The 18,290-nt window shown below is 38.8% G+C and overlaps 1 protein-coding gene across 6 annotated transcripts in view; it reads left to right on the forward strand.

Moving 5' to 3' along the window:
- Zcchc11 (zinc finger, CCHC domain containing 11) overlaps nucleotides 1-18,290 on the forward strand; it is a gene marked incomplete at its 5' end in the record, with an annotated part of 124,257 nt that continues 105,967 nt past the window's right edge. For all 6 annotated transcript variants that reach the window (XM_005398575.2, XM_005398576.2, XM_005398577.2 and 3 more), the window contains 1 exon segment: nucleotides 1-241. In XM_005398575.2, the coding sequence (XP_005398632.1) occupies nucleotides 164-241 (78 nt within the window).

The following is an 18,290-nucleotide window of genomic DNA, read 5'->3' on the forward strand; positions in this document are numbered from 1 at the left end:
GCTTGTGGCGTCCCGCGCGAGGGCTGGGGCGGAGGAGGTAGGGACGCCGGCCTGGGCGGCCGGAGCGGGGCTCGGGGCTCTCGGGGCCGAGCTCCGTGCGGAGGCTGGGGCCCCCGGCCGCGCTCCGGACCTGTTGTAGCCCGGAGAGGCGGATTTTGAGTTGATGGGGTTGCCTTCAGCGTCCTCCGGGTCTAGTAGGAGTCCCTGTCACGTGTGCCTCTTCTCTGGCCCCTGTTTAGACGTAAGTGTCTGTGTAACACGTAAATGTGCACACACATGTAATACAGAATAAATATTTTCCCCGCGCTCGTCCTTGGAGGGAGAAGGCCGAGGTGTCTGTGTGTATTTCGTTTCGTGCTGGTCGGCCTTGTGTCTCCCCCGCCCCCCTTCGGATAGTGGTAATGCGCGCCTTTGACGTGGGTAACTGTGAGGTTCGTATTTGTAAACAGTACTCCCTGAGTGTGTCGCACGCCTCCGCAAGAGGTTTCAGATCTTTTGGTATCAGGGTTGCGAAAGAATGAAATGTTTACACCTAAAAGAAGCACATCAATGGGATTTCTAGCCGTGCCTGATGAAATGAATTACTGCCATTTAACAACGTTGATTAAACATTTTGTTTAGAAGAGTACCGACTCTTACATGAATTTTGTGCCTTGAGTGAGGTGTTCGTTTTGGTATGCCCTGTTTCATTTTAATAGTTATTTTAATGTAAAAGTAGTTCTGTTTATTTTTTGTGTGTGTGTATGTGTGATCTTAAATCATTGTCCAGAAAATGGAGTTTGAATTGTATGTTGTCGACATGCTTATATGTTAGTAATTAGTTAAGAGTGAGTCAGATATTTCCAGAGACTGTCCCCCGAGCCGTGTAGCAGGGAAGTGTTTCTAACACTTAGTGAAACAGAACATATCTTTGTTTTTAAAGTAATAAGAACCGTAAGCTAACAAAATTGGATAATCCCAATTGGATATGATAATTTAGAGGAGATGGTACAACAAAGGTTGGATTATGGTATGTTTTAAAAACAAAAATTGATTTTGTGTGTGTACAGTTAAATTTTCTTTATGCAGACCTATGTATGAGCCTTAGAATTTACTGCACACGATCCTCCTTTTTTTTTTTTTTTTGAAGACAGGGTCTAGTGCAGTACAGCCTGGCCTTGAGCTCACTTTGTAGCCCAGGGTGGCCTCGAACTCACAATGATCCTCCTGCCTCAGCCTCCCAAGTGCTGGGATTACTGGCGTGCGCCACCATGCCCGGCCCCCATTTCTGATTAGTCAGAACTTGTAAAATTATGAAATGTCTCTTTCAGAACGCTGTGCTTACTAGAATTAATTTACTGGTGTCCCAGGTGCTATAATGCTTTTACAAGAGGATTAATAGTGGTTCTGAAAAGCTGTATGTTTTGGAGGAAATTTTTAAGTCGTTTTAGGCCTTAAACGGTTATGTATAGATGAAAAAAAATTAATTAAAAGACATAAATTTACCTACCCCTTGCAGTTTTTGACTTGGGTAATGTGGAAAATGAAAAAAAAAGCTTCCTTGAAATAAACTTGAAATGGAAGTTATTTAAAGTTTTGAGTTTAGCAATCCTCTAGATAGAGAAAGGAAACTTAAGATTGTTACTAGAGAAAGGAAACTTAAGGTTGTTATCGTCCTGGGCCAAGTTTTTAGGAAGACAGATAAATTAACAAGGTATTATCATGAACATAAATTTAGTTCAGTTTTGTAAATCCTAAATCACATCTGGACTTTCTTTTGTTTTGTTAAGTAAAACCGTACAGTGTTTACTTTTTAGACTTTAAAAATTAAAATTTATAATTGCAGTTATAAATACCTCAAATAATAAACTGTTTAAAGAGAATTTTTATTACTTCTCAGAGATGACTCAGTAAGAGTAATTACAGAACTTTTTTTTGACCTCAGAGTTAACCTTGACATACATAATAAATATCATTATGTTGTGTTCTTTATAGAATGTCTAGTCAGGTTCAGTGGGTAGAAAAAGGTGTTTTATTTACTTTGAAAAGTTTCTGGTTTCAGAGAAAGAAAATACCCAAGACATAGCCTTTGTAAGTACTGATGCTAGTATATTCTATCATTTAAAAAAACCACTTTGACATAATAGAAATCAGAGAAGTGTTATTTTCTAAAATAAACCACAAAAACAACCCCCACAAATATGTGAATTCATAAAAGAACGTTATAAAATTGAAGTCTAAAAACAAAAAATAAAACAATTCTAGAAAGACAACAGGCAAGTGAAAAGGACATTACAAAGAGGAATATTTTGACATTTAAAAATCTTTCCATGATTGCCAGGCATGGTGGGGCATGTCTGTAATCCCAGCACTGGAGAGGCTGAGGCAGGTGGATCCTTGCCAGTTCGAGACCAGCCTGGGCTACAAAGTGAGTTCAAGGCCAGCCTGAACTGCATAGCGAGACCTTGTATCAAAAGACAAAAAAAAAAAAAAAAAATCTTTCCCTGTAATCCCAGCACCCTGGGGAGGTTGAGCCTTGTGAATTTGAGGCCAGCCTGGGGCTACACAGGGACTGGTTCAAGGCCAGCCTGAACTACATAGTGAGACCCTATTCAAAAAAAAACAAAAACAAACAAAAAAGTTACAGGAATTTGAGTTGTTTACATAGTATTAAATGAATGGTTTAAATTGTAGAATCCTAAATAATGTAATTTGGGAATTTAGGGAACTAAAAGCCACCCTAATGCCCCCCAGTGTTTCTTACAATCCTCCAAGGAGGGAAAGTACATAAATCAAAAATTAAGAGTTAAGATTTTGCCCTTTAAGTGAGAGATTAATATGTGTGGTGTATTATATCACATTTTTCATTGGGTGTCCATAATTATCCTGTGTGTTAAGGGGGAGAGAGAAGGAAACAAATACTTACTAGATTTGTTCCAGGTACTGAGCTAGACATGGTCATGCATGTTTTTTTTCACTTGTCAATGTGAAAAACCCAGGAAACCTGTGTATGGATGAGGAATTTATGAGTCATAGTAGTTCAGAAATTTGCTGAAGATCATAGAACTAGATTTCAAGAGCTCTCTTTATATGCTATATTGCTTCTCAGATGTATAAAGTATTTCATTAGTTTTGTAGAAGGGTAACGTGCTTATGGTTATTCATTCATTCTTTCATTTGGCCATTCTTCAAATGTTTGTTTTTTTACTTTATACTGGATGCATTTTGAATTTTTATCTTGTGAGATTATCATAGGAGGTAATATTTGAGCTGTGGTTAGAACTGGTTTCTGACTTGTTTTCAGTAGATAGTTAAGCCTTCTTTTCCATACCACTTTCCTCTCCTTTTATTCCACACTTTTTTTTAAAAAAAAGATCCTGTGATTCAAATATTATTGTCTAAGAATTTTTAATTTTTTAGAAGAGTCTTTTGAAATTAAAATCCCTCTGGGAGAATCACTTTGTTACTGTTTGTCAGGAAGTTTTTTTCACTCATTGGCTTGGATTAGTCAAGTGTTTTTTAGTTTAGCACTAGAAAGCAATAGTTGCTAATGTACGTAAGTGAGAAAACTTCCTTTTTAAGAAATGTTTTCTGTTGTCACATAGGTGTTTCCAACCTGCAGGCCACAGGTTGGGCATGCCTGGTTAGGGCTTTGGGAAGTGTGAACTGGAAAAAGAGAAGAAAGTTTGTGCAAAGTTAGTGTTCACCAATAAAAATTACATAAAGCAGCCTGTACTTTCAGTAAGATATAGCTGAGGGGCTGGAGTATATCTCAGTGTTACAGCACTTGCCCAACGTGAGACTGGGTTCTGTCACCAGCATTGCTGGTGATTTGATTTACAGTGATGATAGTTTATTGTGTTATTACTATGTACTAACATATCTCAAGATTTTAGAAGTATTAATGGAGTCTTCACAACTCTTTTATATTATCCTCATTTATAGGTGAGGCAAAAAGATGTAGATGGGCTAAGTACCTTGGACAAGAACTTACATCTAGTTTGCAGCAGAGCCAGAACTCTTCACCACTACACCATGTTGTACCTCAAGCTTAGGTTATCAGCATGTAGGGCCGGGGATATAGCTCAGTGGCACAAGTGCCTCCCTGGCAAGTGCAACGTCCTCAGTTCGATTCCCAGTACCAAAAAACAAAACAACAACAACAGAAAAGGTTATCAACATGTAGTATGTGGAATGTTAATGCTGTATTGACGTATAGGTTGTTAAAAAATATGTTGCAAGTACATAATTTACAGAATAACTAAATATGACTGCATTTTGTCAATGTGATGGCCATCATATTTTAAATAATTTAGTTATTAAAACGGATCAGTCATTAAATGTCTCACTAAGTGCCAGTCATGTGCTGAGCATTAGTTTAGGCCAGTGATATTTAAACTGTATTTGGGGATATCTAGTGGGAGGTCTTGGCAAATTGTTTTCGTAGTAATTAATACTATATTATTTTTCTTTCCTCTTCTGTCATTTGTTGGTTTGTTTTTGTCTTTTGAGACAGGATCTTACTGTGTAGTTCAGGCTGGGCTTGAATTCACTATGTAGCTTAGGCTGGCTTTGAACTCAGTGATCGTCCTGTCTCAGGCTTCCCAAGTGTTGTGATTACAGGTGTGCGCCACAACACCGCTGTTTTGGAATGTAGCATAGGGTCTGCATGGCATGTGAAACCACTATAGCTTTGATGGCTAGTAGAATCTGTAATAGTATATTCTTTTTTTCATTGTAAAACTTACCTTTAGAACCTAATTCAGTGGGTTTTAGGGTAGCCGTAAGATCGTGTAATTCCATCACTGCTGCTTAATTCTGGAATATTTTCATTATCTCAAAAAGAAATACAGTATCTGTTAACAGTTACTCCTCATTCCCTCCTCCCTAAGGCCTTTGGCAACCACTAAGGTATTTTCTGTCTTTAGAGATTTGCCTATTCTAGACATTTTATATAAACAGAATCTACAGTGTGTGGCTTTTTGCCTATTTTTCACTAAGAATGTTTTCAAGGTTCAGCCACATTGTACACTTCGTTCTTTTTTATGGGTAAATAGTTTTTACATTTTATGGAGATATCACATTGTATTTATCTGTTTATCATTTGATGGACATTTGGGTTGTTTTCACTTTTGTGATTGCTGTGATGAACAATGATGCTATGAATGCCATATGATTTCTCTTGGGTATATATGGTAGGAAACCACATGATGTATGGTTTGATTTCTCTTGGGTATGTATATGTAGGAATAGAATTCCTGTTTTAATAGCTTATGTTTGACTTTATAAAGAACTGCCAGACTTTTCCAGAGCTGCTAGACCATTGTTCATTTCCACTAACAAAATCTGAGTATTCCAGTTTTTCCACATCATACTATCACTTGATCACTTGTACATCTTTGTATTTATAGCTGTTCTAGTAGGTGAAGTAGTACTTCATTTTAGTTTTGCTTTTATTTTCCTTAATGATTTTGAAAATCTTTTACTGTGCCTACTGACCAAATATATATTTTCTTTGGGAAGAGGTCTAGTCAAATCCTTTCCTCACTTACAAAATTGGGTTGTGTTTTCGTTGTTGAGTTGTTTTTTATTTTTTGAAACAGCATCTTACTATATAGCTCATGCTGGTCTTGAATTCAAGATCCAGTCTCAGCCTCTCAGGTGCTGAGAATCCTGGTGTCATTATTAATTTTTTTTTTGGGGGGGTGTCTTTTTGAGACAGGGTCTTGCTATGTGGTTCAGGTTGCCCTTGAGCTCACTTTGTAGCCCGGGCTGATCTCGAACTCAAAACAATCATCCTGCCTCAGCCTCCCAAGTGCTCTAATTCCAGGCGTGTGCCACCATGCCTGGCTATTCTGGTATCACTGTTAAGACATTCCTTCCCCCTCTTTTTTTTTTTTTTTTTTTTTTTTTTCAGTTCCCGAGATTGAACACAAGGCCTTGCATATGCTGGGCAAGTGTTCTACTGTTGAGTTTATATCCCTACCCCTTTTAAAAATGTTTATTTTGAGAAGGAATCTTGCTAAATTGCCAGGCTGGGCTCTAACTGAATCCTCCTGCCTAAACCTCCCAAGTACCTGAGATTACAAGTGTGCGCCTTTGTGCTCGATACTAGATCCTAGACCTTTATTAAATGCATACTTTGCAAAAAATGTTTTTCCATTTTTGTGGGATATCCTTTCATTTTCTTTTAAAATTTAAAAAAATTGGGATAAAATATACATAGCAGAATGTATCATGTAACAGTGTTTTTCAAAACCAGGCATGGTGACGCATGCCTGTAATCCCAGCACTCGTGAGGCTGAGGCAGGAGGATCGTTGTGAATTGGAGACCAACCTAGGCTACAAAGTGAACTCAAGGCCAGTCTGAACTGTATAGGGAGACCCTGTCCAAAAAAGACCAAAAAAAAAAAAAAAAAAAAACCAAACGAAAAGCAAATTGAACAACATTCCGTGATCTGGATATACCACTTCTTGTTTATCCATTTATCAGTTGATAGATACTTGTGTTGCTTCCATGTTTTAAGTATTGTGAATAGTGTTACTATGAACATGAGTGTATAGATATCTCCCTGAGACCTTGGTTTTGGTCTTTTGGATATGTACTGGAAGTGAAATTGCTGGATCATGTAGTGTGTTAACTCTCCAAGATAACAAATACCTGAAATAAAGAGTTTTATTTTGACGCACAGTTTTGAAAGTTTCAGTAAATGATCATTGGCATTGTTACTTTTTGGGCCTGTGATGGCACTGTGTTGCAGAACTGCTTATCTCCGGACCAGGAAATGAAAGGGAAAGAGAAGGGGGAAGGGTCCTATTGTCCCCCTTGGTATCCCCCAAGCCCCATGACTGGAAGATCTTATACTAAGTCCTGCTTCTTAACAATTCCTACCTCTTCCTAATTGTACCAGGTTGGGGACTAAGAAGTCAACACACAGGACATTTAAGATTCAGATTATACCATACAGTTTGTTGTTGTTGTTTTGTTTTTTTGAGACAGAGTTTCACTGTATAGTGCAGGCTGGCCTTGAACTTGCTTATGTAGCCCAGGCCTCAAACTCATGGCAGTTCCTCTGCCTCACCCTCCTGAGTGCTGGGATTACAGTGTGTGTAACCATGCCTTAGCATATAGTTTTTGAGGAACCACCATACTGTTTTCCGTAGTGGCTGTATCATTGGTACATTTCCATCAACAGTGCACAAGTGTGATACAATGAATATATTTTGGTTTTGACCACAGTTACTGACTCATAACTCCTCCCCAAGGCGGCCATAGAAACTAGAATTTTTCTTCACCAAAATGGGCCATAGAAACTCTGATATTTTACCGTTCTGTCCTGGAGCTGCCAACAAAGAAATTCTCTGACCTGCCCTCGTCATCATCCTTGTTATATTTGACAAGACACATTTCCTTAAACCATACTTGCCAGATATAATAGCAAGTTTATAATTACGCCTAAATGATACAACTATCCTGCATATAAACAGAGCCATACTAGTTCCTTCCCAGGAACAGAAGGCAGTTTTTCTTTGGATGATGCTTACTAATTAACCTTTTATAATTTAAACATTATAATAGAGATTGTTTTTTTAATTCCCCCGTACCCCTTAATTGCTGGTAACTTCTGTTATATTTTATGACTCTATAAATATGCCTATCCCAGATATTTGTCCTTTTGTGTGTCTTGTTTTTTTCATTTGGCTTAATATTTTCATGATTCACTCATGTTGCAGCAAGTAACAGAATTTCACTCCATTTTAAAGCTGATAATATTCCATTGTATGGATACACCATATTTTGTTTATCCAGTCATCTTTCAATGAATCTACAACTTGTTCCCACTTTTTGGCTATTGTGAATAATGCTGCCATAAAGATTGGTGTGCATGTGGTAGTTATTTTATTTTAGCACCTTTGCTTTCAAAGATTCTAATACTGGTGGTTACTCAAGTATCACTAATGATTGTAAAGAAATACAAATATTGGAGCCAGGCATGGTGGCACATGCCTGTAATCCCAGTGCTCGAGCAGCTGAGGCAGGAGGATAGCTGTTAGTTCAAGGCCAGCCTGGGCTACAAAGTGAGCTCAAGGCTAACCTGAGCTGCACAGTGAGACCCTTATTTCAAAAAGACAAATAAATGTATAAATAAACAAACAAATAAATAAATAAATACAAAGGCAAAGAATGGAAATAATAACCAACATAGGTAATAACCTTGTAGCGACAACTCATTGGCTATATATATATTTCAGTGAAGTATACATATTAATTTAATATTCACATCATCTATTCATACCTTGAACAGTCTTGCCAAATAAATATTTTACAAATGAAGAAAAGTAGGATCAGAGATATAGCTCAGCAGCCCAGCACCTGCCTGGCAAGCACGAGGTCCTGAGTTCGATTCCTGGTACCAGAAGTTAAAAAATAAATAAAGTGCGCTGTTATCTTAAAAAAAAAAAAAAATACAAATGAAGAAAAGTTTTGGAGAGCTTAATTTCTTTTTTCTTTTTTTTTTTTTTGGTACCGGATATTGTACTCAGGACCTTGCGCTTGCCAGGCAGGCACTTTTGCTGCTGAGCTATATCCTCAGCCAGTCGGAGAGTTTAATTTTTGTATAGGACCAAACAACTAGTGGAAAAAACGGCATTTAAACTCACTAATACTCGATATATCTATCTATATCTATATCTAGATATAGGTATAGTTATAGGGATGATATAGGACCTCCAAATAATATAAGGAAAATATAACTCCCAACCTGCTAGATATCCTATACACCAAGTTCATGCTCTTTAAAATTGAAGAATGAATTCTAGGAACAATGGAAGTTAAGAGAAGGAAGTATTTGTTGAGAGCAAAAAAAGCTTCTAAGAGAGACAGAAGAGTCTTGAGTGGGTGGCCCAACATTGGGTTACAAAGAAAACAAAGGTATCTGCTTAATATATGTGTATACATGCACAAGTGTGATAACAAAATAGGAAAGAAAAATTACAGTGCTCTTCTGTAACTGGTCACATGATAATAGTTACAGCTACCTTCTACTATCCATTCTGTATTTCCTTGGCCTTAAGCAAACACCTCAGCACATCTTGTTGCTTTACCTAGTGAGGTGACCCATACCTTCATTCCTGAAAATTCTGGCTATTTGCCTTTCTGTCTGATTTGGTTGTTGTAATCTCCCATTAACTTTTATAACAAGGGATTGCTGGGCGTGCTGGCACACGCCTGTAACCCCAGCATTCAGGAGACTGAGGCAGGCGGATCCTTGCAAGTTTGAGACCAGCCTGGGCTACAAAGTGAGCTCAAGGCCACCCTGAACTGCATAGCGAGACCCTGTCTCAAAAAAATAAAAAACTAAAAATATAACAAGGGATGGTAATAGGAGGCACTGGTGGGGATCTCCTGCTCTTGAAATAATTGTTCCTTTCCTCCATTGTAGAGTAATTGTCCAGTTTCCCCCTGGAAGTCTGGATCAGTCATCGCTGCCAACACTAAGGGGCATGAGAAGCCCAAACTGACCGGGGAAGTCTTAGCTTCTGGTTCAGTGGAATCATTGTTGTACTTTTGGTACATGCCATCCCCGCTCTGGGGATAAGACTTCTAGGTCAGCAGAGCATTAGGTTGTGGGATCAGGAAGCGAAAATTGGGCTAGTGAGTTACTTAGGGATAATGGTGAATAGTATCATTCCCACTTCCACTTCTTGATTACTGAATTTGTGAATCTTGGCTGTGGGTGAAATAGTACCATATAGTGTATACTGATTCAAAGCATATACAGTGTTTTGGAAAGCTTTGCCCCAACCCTACAGGGTATTGCCATGTAGCTGGTGCTGTAAATGCATCTTCAGAAGACCATTCCACCTATCAATCCAGCTGTTTTTGGATAGTGAGAAACTTGGAAAAACCAGTGAAGTCCATGAGCATGAGCCCATTGCCTCCCTTCTTTGGCCAGGAAATGTGTTTGTTGGTCAGAAGCAAGGGTGTGTAGTATGCCATGATGATTGAGAAGGTATTCTGTAAGTCCATGGATGGTACTGTAGTTTTGGCAGAAGCATTCCCTGCGGGGAAGGCAAATCCATAACTACAATAAGTATATGCCAGTAAGGACAAAGTGGTGCCTTTTCCAGGATGGAAGCAGTCTAGTATAATTAGTCTGCCACTTGGTTGCAGTCTGATTGCCCTGGAGAATGGTGCTGTATTAGAGACCCAGTGTTTGTTTCTGTTGCTGGTATATTGGATCTTAGGCAGTGGCTGTAGTCATATCAGTCTTGGTGAGTGGAAGTCTGTTGTTGAGGGTTATGCACAACCTCCGTGCCACCATAGCCACTTTGTTCATGAGCCTTGTTATGGTTTTTTATTTTATTTTATTTTTTTGAGACAAGAGTCTTGTTCTATAAGTCAGGTTAGCTTTGAACTCTGTATGTAGTCCAAGCTGGCCTTGAACTCATGGCAATCCTCCTGTCTCAGCCTCCTGAGTACTGGGATTACAGGCATGCGCTATCACACTTACCCCATTTATATCTATGGATATCTCCCCAGAATCTCATGTGCTCATAGGTGGGGCTTTGGGAGGTAATTAGATCATGAGTAAGTCCACTGATGAGTTTACAGCTAAATGTAATGTTGGGGGGTGAACCCTGGTTGAAGGAAGTGGACCGTGGGGGCGCGGTTCACTTGGAGGGTAGACCTGGAGGGTATCTCCCTCCTCCTTTGATTTCTCTTTGCTTCCTACTGCTATACTTTTTTTTTTTTTTTTTTTTTGCGGGGGGGATCTTTTTGAGACAGAGTCTCGCTATGCAGTTCAGGCTGGCCTTGAGCTTACTTCGTAGCCCAGGCTGATCTTGAACTCGCAATGATCCTTCTGCCTCAGCCTCCTGAGTGCTGGGATTACAGGTGTGCACTAGTCAGGCTAGTCTTGAGCTCACTTTGTAGCCCAGGCTGGTCTCAAACTTGTAATGATCTTCCTGCCTCAGCCTCAGGAGTGCTGGGATTACAGGCGTGGGTCACCACGCCCGGCTGGAATACAATTATCTTTATATCATACTTCACCTATTTGGAGAGGTCTACCCATATACCTCTTCTCTAAATATTTTTGTCACCAGTTTTCCAGTTGTGTTCCTTCCAAGTCCTTGACCATCTGGCCAGACCCATGAATCAGTATATAATTGCATATATGACTTTTTTTTTTTTTCTTTCAAGCAAAATATATGACCATGTACACTGCCTGAATTCTGCTCACTGTGAAGATTTCCCTTTACCTTTCCTTGTTCCAGGAGGGATACTGCTTGGAGAAAGAAATCTGAAGAATCTAAGCAAGCAGACCTTTTGGGGTTTGACACTTTATTAGTAGTCATGCCTATGCAATGAAGTCTTCGTAAAACCCCTAAAGTGCGTGATTGGGAGAGCTTAGAAGACTGAGAATGTCAATACTCCTAAAGGGTGGTAGGCCTGGAGAATGTCTGAAAACTTTGTGCCCCTTCTTATGCCTTGTCTTATGCATTTCTTCGTCTGTATCCTTGATAAGTTGCTAAACATTGTTTCCCTGAGTTCTTTGAGCCACTCAAACAAATTAATCAAATCTGAGGATGGTGTTGTAAATACCTTGATTTATGGTTGGTTTGTCAGAAGCATAAGTAAAAACTACCTGAGACTTGTGACTGGCGTCCAAAATGGAGAGGGGGTTAGTCCTGGGGACTGAGCTCCTTTATCCTGTAAGATCTGACACTGTCTCCAGATAGTGTCAGGATTTTAATTGGTTTAGAGGATATCAAACTGGTGTACACTGGAGAATTGATTGCTTAATTGCTGGTTGGGGAGAGCTCCCAACACTTAGGAGTTAGAAGTCTTCTGCGTTGTGATATGTGAGCACAGGAAAGACGCTTTATATTTCCAAGTCACAACAAGAATTCCAATTTCTGTATATCCTCACCAACAGATGTTATATTTCTGCTTTGTTTTTTAAATGATAGCTATCTAGTAGTGATCAAAATCATCATTTTGATTTAAGAGTTCCATAATGATTAGTGTTGTTGAACATCTTTTTTTGGCTATTTGTGTAACTTCTTATGTCTGTTCAAGTCCTTTGTCCACTTTTGAGTTAGATTATTTGTTTTTTGTTTTCCTGAAAATAAACTTTTAAAACTGAAAATCTGTAAGAACTCCAGGACTTTGTTAGGACCTTGTGGCATTGTTACGTGGCTTGAACTCTGCCTAATATTTGGTAGATATTTGCTAATCATACTGATAATTTTTTTTTTTTTAAGGACAAGATGTTGGCTGGGCATAGTGGTGCATGCCTGTAATCCCAGCACTCAGGAGGCTCAGGCAGGAGGATTGCTGTGAGTTTGAGGCCAACCTGATGGGCTGGGGATATAGCTCAGTGGCATAAGTGCTTGCCTGAGGCCAACCTGGGCTACAAAGTGAGTTCCAGGCCAGCCTGAACTACATAGTGAAAATCTGTCTTAAAAAGATCAGGAAAAAGTACATAAAATAAAGACAAGGTCTTGCTGTGTTGCCCAGGCTGGCCTTGAACTCATGAACTTCGGTCTCTACTTTCCAAGTAGTTGAGACTACAGGGGTGCCACTCTGCCTGCCCAAAAATGTTTTGTGATGAGAACTTGTGTTTAAACTTCCTCTGATAATACCACTTTTAAACCAGTGATTTTCAGTATTGTGAGAGTTATAATTTTTTAGGAAAGCATTTCATAATCATTTAGTTTTTATAAACTGCTCACAGATACCCTGTTTTCCCATCCCCTTATTTGTGTGTTTCTCCTTATTTCTAGTGGAAGTGTGTTCTCTTTCTCAGATGTCTGAGATTAGAAAAAAGGTTGAGAATCATCATTCTCAATCTTCTGGAGAATGTGGTTTTTTTCCTTTGTACCTGTTTCCCAGAAGCCAGAACACTAGGTCCACATTTTTTTTTTTTTTTTTTTGGTATCAGGAATTGAACTTAGGACCACACTTGCCAGGCAGGCGCTGTGTCGCTGAGCTATATTCCTGGCCTGGTCTGCATTTTTTAACATACTATCTATCTTCTAAAATTCTTTCTTTTGTAAGACTGGTGCCCTACTGACTATGTTTCTTATTTTACTTGCCATTTCTGTCCCCTGGAAGAAAGTGACTTAACCTTTAAGTCAATTCTGTATTTACCTGTACTCTATTATAATTGTTGACATCATGTTGGACAGTTTGATCTATAACATCGAAGGTTACCTAATACCTAATTTTGTTTTTCCTTAATTTCTGTATTTCAGTGATATTCAACTCTTCTTTTCCATTAAGTACCCACTCACATGGTTGGAAACGGTTTTACTTCTGACCAGAATCTTCTAAATTATCTATATATGCATCTTCCATATTGTTAAAATTTTCTATCTATCTTAATCTCTCTGTATATAACCTCTTTTGGCTTTATCCTTTTACCTCACCAGCAGTTTACTGTTGTGTTCCTTACCCCATTGAAATATTCATTCTGTTAATTTTCTACCCAGTTTAAATTTAAGTATCTGCAAATTATATTAACAGAGGTTCTGTTCTTCAAATTGTTATACCTTCTAGTATTGAAACCTCTACTGCCCTTTCTTTTCTCACTCACTGCTGTTCTTTATTTTATCAAAGTGTTTTAATTTAAAACTTGTGTTACAGATCTTTGGGATACTGATAGCTGTTGCTGGCAAAACAGGCTTATGGCTGGACATGGTAGTGCATTCCTGTAATCCTAGTACTTGGGAGGCTGAGGCAGGAGGATCCCCTGAAGTTCAAGGCCAGCTTGAGCCACCTAGTGAGTTCAAGATGAGCCTGGAATACATAGTGAGACCTTGTCTCAGTCTCCTGACCCCTCAAAGGCTTATGTAATCAAGTCTGAGATGTGTTGCAAGTTATATCTCTCCTAGAAATTTACTGTGTTTATTAGCATATTGAAGAGTCTGAAATATGCTAGGGAAGACCTTGTGTTGGTTACTTTTCTGTCATTCCTGAGACAAAATACCCAATGCCCAAAATTAAAGAGAGAAGGGTTTATTTGGCTCACAGTTTGTGGAGGTTTCAGACCGTATTTGGCTGGCTCCAAGGCAGAGTGGCACATGGCAGAGGGCAACTGTTAATGGTGGTGGAAACAGCAAAAGCAACAAGAGCAGAAGGGAAGAGTGGGAGAGAAGACGTTTTCTGTGCCTTACATTGTATGTAAGTTACCCACCCTAGGGTGGATGTTGTACTCACACCCATAATCCCAGCACTAGACAATGAATCAGTCACAAACTCTAGAAGCCCACCTCTATGACTGCATGAGGCTTTGAAGGGATGTCTAGACACAAACCATAACAGACCTTTAATTTAACTCTTTCATACAGCTCCCCCCAGCCAAAATTACCCTCGTAAGTCCCTAAATAACCTTCTAGTGCATTTCACTGTTACAGCTAATTACTGTTTTTTTTTTTTTTTTTTAAAACTGAAACAGAAACTGACAACTTTTAGAAGGTTATCATTTCTTGGCTGGGTGTGGTGCCTGTAATCTCAGCATTGAGAGGCTGAGGCAAGAGGATTGCCATGAGTTAGAGAGGCCAGCCTAGACTACATGGTGAGACTGTCTCTCAAAAAAACAACACCAAAAAAGAAAAAGAAGAAAAAAAAAAAAAAAGAAAATCTATTGTTTGTTTTTGCCAGTGGGTGGACTCTACTCAATACAAATGTATGCACCAGTTTATGTTCCAAATTTATCATCGTGCGTGCTATTTAGTAGTCCTGAAAAAACTCAGTTTATGGACACATTTGTTTGTCCATCTGGTCTTATGTATTATAATTTTTTTCCTCTTTTTAATTTGGACATTGTAAGAGAGGTGTAGATGTGGCATGATAAAGGATTTTAGACGTTCAATGGAATGTGCGGCTTCAGGTGAAGCCATTCCAATAGTGATTTATTTCAGGGTGTATACGTTCCCAGGATGCCACCATCTCTAAATAAAAAATCTTTTTCATTTAGAACTACTTTGGTGCCCCCATTGTTTTGGGAAAAGAACTTTATCTTCAGATTTTAAACGGATTGAATCTCTCCTCCCTTTAGAGATTGATTATGCAACAGTTACAGTTGCTTGCAATACTTTTCCTTTAGGCTTTTCTGGACACATAATGCCTTCTTTGGTCATAGCTTCAGTTACACTCTTTTCAGCTAATTCTTAGTCAAGAAGCAGAAGAAACTTTCTAAATGCTTATCTTGCCATGACTTGCTATTGTAGCTCCAGAAATGTCTCTTCTTATGTGCTCTACTAACTGGAAAATTCTTCAGCTTAATTGATGAAGGGTTTGTAAGGCTTTTCCTCTGGGTTTTCATAGTATGCTTTACATAATGTTGTTCTTTTTTTTTTTTTTTTTTTTTGGTTTTTCTCTGGTACCGGGAACTGAACTCACGACGTTGCGCTTGCCAGGCAGGCACTTTTGCCGCTGAGCTAAATCCTCAGCCCCCATAATGTTGTTCTTATTTGTTTATATGATATGACTTTCTCCTCTTTTAGATACAAGTCCTTTATTTATCTTTGTATCTGTATTTCTTCAAATCTTATATATGAACGATCATAAGTAAGGTTTATTATATTTAATTCTAGATTTATATTTGTTTACCTGAAAAAAATACAGCCCCAGCTTCATCATTTGCAGGGCCTAATACAAAGTAAAAATGCAGAACCCCTTGTTTAAAAAGCAGGAGAAAGTGCCATTGAAGGTACTAAAATACAGTATTTTCCTCTCATGTGCTTTCTCTTAACTTGTAGTGTTTTAAATTTACTTTTTAATGTCATTGAATAAAGAAAAGTTAATTTAAATTATGAATTATGAAATTTACTGTTCATAATTTATATTGTACAGTATAGGTTTAAATTCAAATATGAATTGCTTGTATTTCATAGCTAATACATGCATCTGTATTTCATTCTTAGCAGAACAGTGGAAATAGCTGTGTAAAACTTACCCAACTGCTTTATTATTTATTTATTTTTTGGGGTCTTTTTGAGACAGGGTCTCACTATGCAGCTCAGGCTGGCCTTCGGCTCACTTTGCGCCCAGGCTGGTCTCGAACTTGCAACAATCCTCTTGCCTCAGCCTCCTGGGATTACAGGCATGTGCCACCAGGCCTGGCTCTTATTTTTGTCTTTTTGAGACAGGGTTTCATTATGCAGTTCAGGCTGGCCTTGAGCTCACTTTGTAGCCCAGGCTGGTCTCGAATTCGTGACGATCCTCCTGCCTCAATTTCCCGAGTCCAATTGATATGTCTTCTTGATACTTGCATATTCCAGCAACACTATAAAGCAGGACTGAAAGGATAAGGAACTGTGAGTTGTACTATTCTCATTCCATTTATGTAATCATTTTTAGCACAAATGGTTGGTTAATTTAGGAAAGTGTAATGTAAAGAAAGGTAAAGGAATTCTTTGTCATTCATCCATCTTTTCTTTTTCCTCTTTTTTCTCTTTGCATTTTCCCTTTCTCCTTTCTTTTTTCCTTTTTTTTTTCTTTTCAGAACAACAGCATTTATTTGTCAGTCATGGTACATGTGTATTGTGGATAGAATGTCTATTCTGATGTTGGGCAAAGTCTTTTGTATATATACACATCTGTTAGGTCCTGTTAATATGTAATGTTATTCAAATCCTCTTTATTGATCTTCTGTCTTGTTGGTATATCCATTATTGAAAGTGTTGTATTGACGTTTCCAAGTATTATTACAGAATTATTTCTCTGTTCAGTTCTGTAGATATTTGCTTTATGTATTTTAAGCCTTTTTTGTTATTTACATATATGTATATGATTGCTGCATGTTCTTAACTGGATTGAATCTTTTATCAATGTATATTGTCCTGTGACAATAATAGAGCCAGCTTTCTCTTGGTTACTGTTTTCATGGAGTATCTTTCTTCATTATTTTATTTTCAGCCTTTTTGTCTTTTCTTATCTGAAGTGGTCAGTAATAAACAGATGAGTCCAAGGCCGGGCGTGGTGGTGCACAACAGCACTTGGGAAGCTGAGGCAAGAGGGTTGTTGCAGGTTCGAGACCAGCCTGGGCTTCAAAGTGGGCTCAAGACCAGCCTGAACTGCATAGTGAGACCCTGTTGCAAAAAGACAGGAAAAAAAAAAAAAAAGGATTCAAATCCAAATTGCCAACCTCTTCCCTTAATTGGAGAGTTTAAATAATTAATTAAAAAATCTTTTTTTTTGAGTTCTTAAAGAAAAGCTCAAATTTGTTTTTCTTTGAGTTTTGGTTTCCCAGCCAGGGTATTGTGCTATGTAGCTTAGGCTGGCCTTGAACTCACAAGGCAAAGTGAGTTAGTAAAACTAACGACCAAGTTAATTTCAGTAGTATGTATTGTGCTCCTATACCTCTGTGTCCCTCTTCCTTTATTTTTATTGTCTTGGACCTGATAATGATGGGGATATGTTCTAAGAAATGTATTCTTAGGCATTTTTATTGTTGCTGTTTTGAGACAGGATCTCACTAAGCAGTTTAGGCTGGCCTTAAACTCACTATGTAGCCCAGGCTGGCCTCTAACTTACCTCAGTGATCCTTCTGTCTTAGCCTTCTGAATGCTGTGATTATAGGCATATGCTTCTGATACAGGAATGATGTAGGACCTCCAGATTATATAAGGAAATATAACTCCCAACCTGCTAGATGTCTGATATGCTGAGTTCTTGTTCACCAAAATCCAGGAATGAATTGTGAGGAACAATGGAGGTTAAGAGTAGAAAATTTTATTGAAGGAAAAACCATTCCTGCCTGAGAGGGACAGGAGGGGACCCAGAAAGTGGGTTGCCTACAAGCCCACTTCTCCAAGAAAGTTTTATATTGTGAGGTAGGTACAAAATCATGAGGTGATTACAAGGTGGGACAAAATTATGGTCAACCAGTAAGATTACAAGTATAGTCGCTTAGGTAATACTGATCCAATGGGGAAGCAAGCCCTGTAGCAAGTATGCATGGAAAGGAGAACCTTTCCTGGAAGGGGTGGGTCAGGAGGTTTTGGTTTCCCAGCCAGGTGTCTCATTCCATCTTTATCTTGAGGCCTGGCCTTCAACAAATGTGCCTCCAGCCACAGTTATAATGTGTTCTTTTTTTTTTTTTCAGGATGGAGGAGGTGGGGTGGGGGGGGACGGGACTGGATGGAGGGACAGATGGACCAGAATCAAGCACAGGACCTCTCTGACTGCCTATAATCTTCCTTCCTTCCTTCCTTCCTTCCTTCCTTCCTTCCTCCTCCCTTCCTCCCTTCCTCCCTTCCTCCCTTCCTCCCTTCCTCCCTTCCTCCCTTCCTCCCTTCCT

This window comes from Chinchilla lanigera, unplaced genomic scaffold, assembly GCF_000276665.1.
Source record: "Chinchilla lanigera isolate Chin_1 unplaced genomic scaffold, ChiLan1.0 scaffold00063, whole genome shotgun sequence".
Taxonomy (NCBI): Eukaryota; Metazoa; Chordata; class Mammalia; order Rodentia; family Chinchillidae; genus Chinchilla; species Chinchilla lanigera.